At 34.0% G+C, this 11,147-nt stretch overlaps 1 protein-coding gene across 1 annotated transcript; it reads right to left on the bottom strand.

Annotated features, from left to right (window-relative positions):
- Positions 1-216: 216 nt before the first annotated feature.
- On the bottom strand, positions 217-10,710 carry LOC143582499 (CASP-like protein 4B4). Its single transcript, XM_077065046.1, has 3 exons — positions 10,458-10,710; positions 9,501-9,636; positions 217-532 (listed from the first exon to the last, which is right to left on the bottom strand). The coding sequence occupies exons 1-3, from the start codon at positions 10,694-10,696 to the stop codon at positions 341-343; spliced, it is 567 nt and encodes a 188-aa protein (XP_076921161.1). The 5' UTR covers positions 10,697-10,710; the 3' UTR covers positions 217-340.
- Between the last annotated feature and the right edge of the window lie 437 nt (positions 10,711-11,147).

Raw genomic sequence — 11,147 nt, 5'->3', positions numbered from 1 at the left:
ATATCTACAGTTATTTTATATTATTTATTTATATATGCAGATGTAAATTATTATTATTATTATTATTATTATACCATTATTTTATTCTATTATTTGTTTGTATATATTTTATTTAGGGATTAACAACTTGCCAATTATTGATGTGTGCATATTCTCTTAAATCATGTTTAATTGGGATTTGGGGTTGCACAGGTTTATAAATATCGCTTTTTAGAGAAGTATGTCATATCCAAAGAAATAATGTAGTATAGTATATGGAGAAAGAATGGTACAAGTATTTGAAAACAGTTTGTACAAGTAAGAACTTTTAAAAAAACACACAAAATGATGATCGACTCAATTAAACATAGGTTTGTTTCACTAGTTTGTATCCAGAGAGCATGGCAGACAACCCGAGAGTAAGAAATGCAAAAAACTCCATGCTAATGCTTGCAGCTAATGAGTCTGTAAAGATGTTGTCAGCTCCTTCCCTCATTCGGTTTGTCATTGGTACCGCTGATGATGCTGCTGATATTAATAGATACGCTATAATCTACATGATATTGGTAGACTACCACGTTAGTTAGTAACAAAAGTATTACATGATTCACATAAAAAGTTCATTTCCAAATGATAAAAAATCATCAGATAACACATTTTGGCTAGACATTCTGGTCACGTGTGGATCCTTAAATATTTTTGTTATGTATTCTATTCTCTCTTTGAAAAAGATGTTTCAGTATGTGACAGGGATTAATAGAGAATTACGATGGAGTTGGAATTGGAGAACTAAACCAAGAACAGGCTAGGAGGAGGTGGAATTACCAAACTTACAAACTTTATTATCAAACTACTCACCTTCAACAGGATCGCACAAATGGTTAATGAGGTCACACCTTTCATGTATAAGAACTTAGATGGGAACTAGAGAATGATGATCATCAAGTGGCCAATTTTAATTTTTGGCACAAACCACAGTTTTGGACCAATTTTTGGCATAAATGGCTTCATATCAAAAATAATTTCTTCATATAGAGTGTGTTATTGGATCAAATACCTACAAAAACGGCTCCTCACGGTAAGGGTAATCAACAAAAGGGGAACTTGTTGCGGCTTGTGTGGTTAACAACCAGAAACATCGCTTCATCCGTTGACCAATTGTGGGGTTGCACGGATGATGTGGTCGATTATATTATTAGTGATAAAAACACCAATTGATCCTAATATGGAATTGATGCAAACATACCTAGGGTACCCTTTAAAGCAACACTTCACAAAGGAGATGGCAGAAGCGTTATAAGCAATCATGGCGGTTACTATGTGGACGATTTGGAAATGGAGAAACGGTAGAATCTTCAACAACAATCAACGAACGATGACAATTGAAAATATCAAAGCTAATTCTTTCTTGTGAGTTAAAAATCGGGGTTAGAGATCAACATGGGACAGGAATAGTTGGTGTAGGCTCAACTTTATAAACTTTCTCTGTTGTTAAAGTGTTATATCCATGTATCCCATGTCTCAGGGCTTTTGTTTATCTTGTTTATTTCGGTTCGTATGCTCTCGGCCTCCTAGGCCCTAGCTAGGAGGTTCCTTTGTGTTTAGTCTTTAAGACACTTGTTTTTAGAGGGAGGATGTCCCAGATTTAAATTTTGGTAGAAAAACAAGTATCAAAAGTAGCAAAATGGGAAACTACAAGAAAGCTTTCCAAAGTATTAAATATTTAAATATTCTTTGATATAAAACAATTATATTGAATTATGTCCCGGTCTTTGGAAGCTTCCCAAATGCTTTGACAGCCTTAACTCTCAAATACCCAACTGCCTACGATGCCTCATCCACACAACAATTTCCTTTTTCTTATAAACCTTGAATTTCTTTATATTGTGTGTCATTTTACATCTCATTTCGTAATGTCATGTGGTCTATGTCAACGTCATGTCATAACTCACTACAATCCAATCTCTTTCATAACATCAAGAAAATGATCATCAATTTACAAATTCATTGCTTCCCTCTCTTTTTAAATAAAATAATAATATTTATATAACTAAAATTAATTTAAAATTTAACATATTTATATAACTAATTAATTAAAAATATTTACCGTCACTGCCACCGCTGTTGGGTCACGATTTGGTTAGACTGATGCATATCAAAAGGCCATGACATGATCAAGAATAAAGTGATATAAATGAAGACGAGTTGAAGAATTGCATTATGGTTGTGATGGTGTAATACCGAAATCCCTATGAATTTCGGTTAGGCTAGTTTGAGCTTGGTTGGGCTTGGCCTTTGAGCCTCTTGTATGGTAACCCTATATATAGTTAATGTTTAATCATTTAGGGTTAGAAGTTGTTAATCAGCAGTAACCACCATCAAACTATCAGAGTGCTTTAAGAGTATAGGTTTATGTATCTGACGATTTATTTCTAATAAAATCGTATCCATTGAAACCGTATCATACAATCTTGTTATTGTTTTTCGTATTATTATTCTTGAATCACCACGGTATTTGGATTCTGCACAAATATCGTGTTCGAGTTGATATCATATTGTAGTGATCCAGATTCGGGAATTACAATTGGTATCAGAGCCTTTTGAACCATTTAGTTTGATATCAACGAATTTAAGATCTAGTGTTCTTGGTGTTTTTCTTTTGTTTTCCGGCGAAGTGTTGGTCGGAGAAGAGGAACAGTGGCCGGTTTGTTAAAAGATTGCATTATTCTTGGAAACAATTTAAATCCCATCAATATAGGGATTTGGTTGTTACCATAATCTTCTGGTCAAACAAGTTCTCGGCGTCCTTGGGTATTTCATCGTTTTTGGCTTAAAACAAGGAGCTCTTGGTCAGTATTAAGAGTTTTCGACCTAGATTCATCTTTTTCGGCCAAGATTTGTGTTCTCGGCCAATATTAAGAGTTTTCGGTCAATATTTAGTGTTCTCTGCCAAGATTAAGAGCTGTTCTCGGTCAGTGTGTGTTCTCGGTCAACGCGTCTTCTCGGTCAACAATAGTTTTCGGTCAACGCTAACTGTTCTTTGTTCTCGGTCAGAGGGTGTTTTCGGTCAACACTTGTGTTCTCGGTCAAAGTCAAGAGTTCTAGGTCAGAAGTAATAGTTCTTGGGAAAATCGAAAAAAAAAGAGTAATTTGGTGGGAAAATATTTCTTGAACGAAATTTTTCCTGAACACTCCTTATAAGTGAGACTTCATTCTTGAAAAATTTGACAAAAATATTTTTTTTGGTGATTTTCGGTGATTCTTTTTGGCGGGAAAATCTTAAAAAAAAAATATTTGAACGAAATTTTGCCTAGACACTTCTTTTGAGTGAGACATCTTTCTTGAGAATTTTGGTGATCATATTTTTCGAAAAATTTGGCGGGAAAATCATAGTAATTCTTTTAATTACTCAATGGATTCTCCACAACCCTTCGTAATGTTTAGAAGTACCCTTAATCAGTCCGCTCCCTCACCAGTAATATCTCAGAGCATGAAGAGTTCGCCTACAGAGGCAGATTCAAATATATTAGCACATTCCAATATGATAAGGGAGATGGAAAGGGTCAAAAGTGAAAACTACACCCTTAAGAAAAACGAGAAAGCCTATCAAGATAAAATTGAGGCACAAAAAAGGATTTTTCCAAGCTAAAATCTGATTTTAGTTTGAATTGTTGTCACCATCCAGATGCCAAACAAAAAAATGTTGATTTAACTGCTGAACTGGAAGCCTCTAATTTAAAAGTTTCAAATTTAACTAATAAATTTAGAATGGCTGAACTAGACTTTAGAAAGTTTGATGGTTCCAGTAAAGTAGCCAATTCCATGATTGAAAATCAGTTATGGTGGAAAGAGAATAAAGGTGAGGGTATAAGATATAGTCAAGTACCCCACCATACAATGACAACTATATTAGTCTTCCTCTTACCAAAGAGCAGGAAGAAAAGTTAAAAGACATGAAATATGGTAAACAGGTTCAATCTAAAGCTGTTAGATCAGGATCCCTAAAGGAAATCAAGCCTGGTCTTCAATGTGTTAACAATCTTGTTGCCTCTACTTCATATGCTGAAAATGTTGACATTGAGAACTGTGATAGCCAGAATGACGATCTTGGAGAGGTTCTGCGTGAAAAACTTTGCAAGGTTAAAGAAGGTCGAAAAGGGGCTAAGAAACCTAAAAAGGTTAACAGTTCACCAGGTGCTGCTAGTGTTAAAAGGCAAACATGTTATATTTGTGGCACTCCAGGTCACATAGCCAGAAACTGTGTTCATCGGCAATACGTACCCTATTATATGAATAATCAAGGGCCATTCAGAGGAAGGTCTCGGTCTAAGCCGATGAAATGGGTCTCACCTAAAACATCAACATAAGCGAATTCCAGAGTTAAACCTTCTGATGGTGATTGGAAGTTAGCAAAGAAAAATTAGAGAATGAAGGTGTGCTTCGCATGTGGGAATGGTGGGCATCTGGCGAAAGAATGTCTATACCCTATAATGAAAAGGAAGAATGTTCAGGTGAAGAGCACTCAAGGTTTCAAGGTTAACACGAAAGGTTTGCACAAAAATGATTTTAAACATGGTAAAGGGCAACTCAGCTTTGCAAAATCAAACAATGCTAAGAGTGTTGAGAGTTCTATTTCAACAAATTCAACTCCAAAGTATGTTCTTTCGTGTTTTACTAAACCAAGACAGATTTGGAAAGTTAAGACTCAACAAACTGAACTTGTAAAACCAGATATGCTAAGAAATCTCATCGTCATCCTCAATATCACTATCACTGTCATCTTCTTCACTAGTCACCCTTGGTGACTCTGGCACAACCATGATCTACATATCAATACTATATATAATACACCAAACAATGGTAAATTAAGACACCCATTTTTATGTAATTTACAACACTTAAAACATGAGATACATGTGTTAGTAAGGGTAAACTTGTCTTTTAAACACAATCCATTCAACTTACAAGTTTGGTCCCTCACCTTTAACCATATTATGTTTTTAATTGATGTAAACTAACTTCTCACGTATGATTTTTAAATGACATAGCCTTTTCAAACGTTAATATTTTTATAAAAAATTACACCATAAAAACGAGCATTTTATTCTCTTTAATTTGAATATGATATTGTTATAATTTTTTTCATTTTAAATAAATTAATATTTTACGTAGGGGTGTTCAATGTCGGTTTTTTATGGTTTTTAAGTTAAACTTGTGAGTCCAACTGTTAATACTGATTTTTTTGTCGTCCAAAACCAAACTCAACCATTGCAAGTTGAAACCAAATCTTTACTAACGGTCTGGTTCCAGTTTGGTTTCACAGTTTAAAATTTAATAATAAATTTAGTTTAAAATAATTATAATTTAAATGTACCATCAATTTTAACAACACACCAATATAATATGATACTTGAGAGGATCATAAATACAAAATGATAATTTTAGCCAAATAAATGGTAAATATTAATGGAAGATTTAGGACGTGAAATAATAACAACAAAGATCACAAAATGAATCATACTGCAATTAGGTTAATTTGAAGTTGTATATCCAAGTTCTTTATAATAAAAAGATTATGTTCGATTAAATTTTAACTATATCTAATATATATATTACAAAACATATCTAATAATTAATAATAATAAAACATTAAAATGCATTCAACATTTACGGTCTGGTCTGGTTTCTTATGGCCGGTTGCCAGTATAAATCGCGAACCAACGGTTCACTAAACAAAAAGAAAAAGAAAAAAGAAGTCAAACCAATGACCGGTTTAAACGAGATCAAGGTTTTAATCGAACCATAAACACTTATATTTGTTTCGTGATTAACATATTCAAATACCCGCTGCATCGCGCGGGCAACCGTCTAGTTATTATCAATAACCCACGGGAGAATATCATACTCAACCTCCGGATTAAAATCGCTTGTGGAACCCCACCTAGAAATTCTTCTATAAACATTTGGGTCTTGCAGGATATGAGTGATACCCAAAGTTGGATGATGGTAAAGACATGAGTTGGCAAGAGATTACATGTGTTGATGCTGAAGGGAATTCCAGGACATTCATGACTTGGGTCCGTATGTCGAACTGATCACTATGCGTGCAGGAACAACCACAAAATCAATGTTTATTAAATGGGTTGTTCCAGACACATGAAGTTGTTGATCATGTCTGAGTAAAGATTCAGAAAGTTTTGAAAGCATCAGTCTAGGGGGGAGATTGTTGGGTCACGATTTGGTTAGACAGACGCATATCAAAAGGCCATGACATGATCAAGACTAAAGTGATATAAACGAAGACAAGTTGAAGAATTGCATTATGGTTGTGATGGTGTAATACTGAAATCCCCATGGATTTCGGTTTGTCTAGTAATATCGAAATCCCTATGAATTTCGGTTAGGCTAGTTCGGGCTTGGCTTTTGAGCCTTTTGTATGGTAACCCTATATATAGTTAATGTTTAATCATTTAGGGTTAGAAGTTGTTAATCAGCAGTAGCCACCATCAAACTATCAGACTGTTTTAAGAGTATAGGTTTATGTATCTGAAGATTTATTTCTAATAAAATCGTATGCATTGAAACCGTATCATACAATCTTGTTATTGTTTTTCGTATTATTATTCTTGAATCACCACGGTATTTGGATTCCGCCCAAATATCGTGTTCGAGTTGATATCATATTGTAGTGATCCAGATTCGGGACTTACATTCGTCGCTGCCGCCACCGCCACCATCACCATCAAGTTAAAACCTCCTCCACATCTTCTCAACCACCCAACCCCATCTTCTCCCAATCACCTCAGCGTCTGCAACCGAACCCTATCCCATCCTTGTTTTAGCATGGCAGAGATGGCGACAGAGGTGGAGGAGGAAGAACAGTGAATGAAGAAGAAGAAGAAAGGTGTGATTTGGAAGTGGGAAGAGGAGAGGAACCTAGATGAAAACGGAGGGGGTGAGGATTTGAGCATCATTTTGGGCGGTGAATTTTCAATAATATTCTCTCTGCTAGGCGGCCTCGACTAAGGGGCGGTGTTCACCGCAAATACTGCTCGCCAGGTCAGCTTCTCAACGACAACCCAACATCCGCACTTGATAGCCTTATTGCCTTACTGTGTGCCTTACTGTGTGGGACTTCAACCTAACATAACAATTCATTTTTTAGTTTTTCTTTTTATTTTAATAATGTGAAAATAAAATTATTGATCCAAAAATAGTTCTTAAAACCAAAAAAATAATATAACTTAAGATGTGTGAAGAATTATCTGAGCTCTTTTTAGAATTTCTTTCATGGCAAACATGGAGAAACATAAGACATGATAATAGGTGAATAAACAAGTGCAGAATTAATGGAATAGAAAAAGGAAATAATAAGAAAAACATTGATTTCCTTATATAGTTAGACTGAGGTAGTGGGGCGCGGCTGGCCGGGCATGGACGACGTGGCCGCCGCGCACACCACTACACCTTTGCGTGGACGACGAGCGCGGCTGGCCGGCGTGGAGCTGACTGCGGGGCTAAAAATATTACCCCTAGTGAAGGTGACTCTGATGTGGGTTTGGAGACGGTGGTGGCTGGTGGTGGTACGGCGGTGGTTGTTGGTGGGAATGAAGGTGAGGTTGTTGGTTGTTGATTGGAATGAAGGCTGTTGGTGATACAGTGTGTTGAACCGGAGAAGAAGGTTGATTTGATTTGGAATATGATTTTTTTATTTAATATTATTATTATATAATGTAATATTTGAAAAAAATAAAAAAATTCAATCAAGCCTCGGATTACCTGGACCACTACACCCTCTGGGGCATGATCCTGGAGCTTGAGCCAGGGCCATGTCATCGCCTACGTGTCGGGTTTTGATTGGATCACTTGGGGTTCAACCAAGCCCCATTACCCTTAGCCTTATATATAATCAAAATTACGTAGTTTTGATTGGTTTTACGTCTAAGCTTAAACGACTAACAGCACCGTATTCACTATCCCATAAATGTTTCTACTTTTATAATATATATATATATATATATATATATATGATTGATTTCATTTGAGAACCGCTTTGAGTTTTAAGAACTCGAAAGAACTCAACGTAACAATTTTTTTTTTGGATTTTTTTTACACATGTGTAATACGTAAGTGTAAGTGATGTACAAAAAATTACGGTATTTTTTTACACACCGAATCGACTTATTACACATGTGTAACTAACAGTTAAACTTGTGTAATCATCAAAAATACTTACTCTCTTTTCTTCTTCATTTTTTAATTACATTTAATCTCAGTCACATACTTTATGTCATTTAATTAAATGTGTGGTACATATTTGAGTTCTTAAAGTTCTTATAACTCAACATGGTTATCAAAATATCCCTCTCATATATATATATATACATATATATATATAAGAATAAAAAAAGAACAAAACATCTAAGATAGATAGGGTTTAGGAGGTTTTTAGTTCAAGTTTTATGGAGGACACGATTCAAAAGAAATTCGCCCGTAAAAAAAAGAATAAAATAAGAAATTGGTTTTGAAAATATTTACAAATATGTACTTATTCTAAAACCATATTATATATTCGTGTCAATTATTTTACTTACTCAAATTTTAGGAACAATTATTTTTTATGTTAACATTTACGAATATCAAACATATACATAAGTTCGGTACATAATCTATTCCAAGATATAACCATTACCCGAACCATTTAACCCAGTTTTCGATATGGGTGGCAGTTTTTTATCGTGATCCAAAACACACCTCAAACCCGACACGAAAAAAAATATTGTTTTTGAATCGGCTTGCACGACCCGTTTTCTTAATTAAGTCAACCCAAATACAACCTCATTAAAAATGAGTTGACATGTTAACCTGTTTAATAATTTTAGAGAAGTTAATATTCTAATTTTAAAGATAAATATACAAAAACAAATAGGTCTATCACCAATAACTAAATGTTTTATATGAACAAGAGTAAAATGTTTTATATGAATATAAGAGTAATTAATTGTTTAAATTGTTAGTAAGTCATTAGATATTACCAATATTCGTAAATAAACGTAAAATGGGTTGACCTGCTACACCATTCGAAATTTAAACGGGTCGACAAAACACGACACAAATACATATATGGGTCGGATTGGAGTTGAATAATCTCAACATGTTAATTCGTTAACCTGACACGATTAACACCCCTAGTTTTTCAAACCAATAACCATGGATTTAACCGTATACACTCCTATCCAACTTTAATGACCGGTTTGTAAACCTCTACAATTTAAGTGGTAGATAACTTAAAAACAAAAATGAGACTATATTGCCCTTCTTATAATTTTGTAATTTTATTAAACTTGCACGCTATACACCATCATGTAATTTTGTAGTTTTGTTAAACTTGCACGCTATACACCATCATGTAATTTTGTAATTTTGTTAAATTTCCACGCTATGTTTACTTGTACGGTGCAAGTGACACCTGGTAATGACCTACTAAACGTTTTTGCCGGAAAACGAAAAACAAAACAAACCTGATCACCGAAAAAATCAACAAGTGCCATATTCTGGACGGAAAATATCTGTTTTCCGGTGGACATCTCGTGAATCTGCTGCCATAATTGCAGTACGGTGTATAATGTAGACAATATCGCTATCGCCAATGCGTACCTGCAAAAATTCACATAATCAGTCACCAAATTCCACAACAGTTAGTGAATTTATTTAATGTTTAACTCAATTACCAAACTCATTTTCTAACGACTTAGGACGCGTTCGTTTCACATAATGAAATGGAATTAAAATTGGAATGTGTATAGTATTTGGAACGGGAAGGATTGGATTTTGACAAATAGGAATTGAAATTGAAAGGAATTGAAATCCATTCCATTATTGATGTGTTAGTTTAACAATTAAATTGTAAACCACAAATAAATTGAAATCGTTTTTTTTAACAAGAATAACGGTGGAAACATTTTAATTTTTTTAGACATTTTGTTTTTTATTTATATTTTGCGTCATGATTTTTTATTATCTTTTTTGAATTCTTTTTATGCATTTTCTATTAAAATCGTAAACCCCTCAAAAAAATATTTAAAAATAATAATAAAAAAGTCATAACTCGAAATACAAATTAAAAACAAAAAAAGTAAAAAAAACCTAAATTGTTTAATTCGTTGTCCACGTTAAAAAAAAGATTCCAATGAATTTACTTGATTTTCTCTACATTTTGGAATTCCTTTATTTAAAGGAATTGAATTCAAATTCCAATTCTTTGACAACGAACACACCAAAATAGAATTGAGGTTCCAATCTCGTGAGATTTTAATTTCCAATTCTGTTGAATTCTCACGAATTTTGTGAAACAAAAATGCTCTTAAATCATTACCCTGTAAACCCATTTAAAAATTTAGTTATTTAAACTTATTAAAAAAAAACTCACAATAATTTTGTTCGGCCAAATACATTTAACGGGACGGCTGAAATCGAACCTGTATTCCTCGTACTTATCGAAATCTTTCCAATCGCCGTGCTTATTGCTGGCCATGATTACGAAGGCAAGTACGGAGAAAACAAAACCTAAGCCTCTCAATACGAGAGATCCTCTTCTCAAGAGGTCTTCGTTTCGCCACCGGCGGAGGACGCCGTAGCCTGGCGGCGGACGTAGCGTATGTGAATTATTATTGTCGTTCTCTAAATCAACATCTCGTGGTGGTGTAGGTTGTGCCATCTTTTCCGGCGGTGATGTCACGAGTCTGAGTTTTTATACTGTATGAATTGGGTGGATATTGAAGAAATCGAAGTTGTTCTTTTTGACAATTCATTTAAGTTGTCAGTATTATTTTATTTCTTTAACATGTTATTTTCATCTTTTATGTATAAGGGAAACATAAATAATACTTTTGACAAATGGTACTTTCAAATGTCCATCAAGTAGTATTTTGATAACTTTTTATCATGATAGTTTTCGAAAGTGTAAATCACGAAAGTAGTTCTTTTATAGTATCTTATGTGTTGATATGTTGAAATATGTCATGCTTGTGATTAGTTTCAATTAGTATGGGGACATGTTATTTATACATTTTTTAGAGAGGTTGTACATAAAAGATAAAATTTATGTTAAAAAATATATGAATATCAAAAAAGTTGTGTGAATAACCAATGTCTTAGTATGGAAAAAA

This window comes from Bidens hawaiensis, unplaced genomic scaffold (assembly GCF_021521415.1).
Source record: "Bidens hawaiensis isolate Kalapana, Puna unplaced genomic scaffold, B.hawaiensis_p1.1 tig00031770_1, whole genome shotgun sequence".
Classification (NCBI taxonomy): domain Eukaryota; kingdom Viridiplantae; phylum Streptophyta; class Magnoliopsida; order Asterales; family Asteraceae; genus Bidens; species Bidens hawaiensis.
This window is presented reverse-complemented; position numbering and strand designations above follow the sequence as displayed.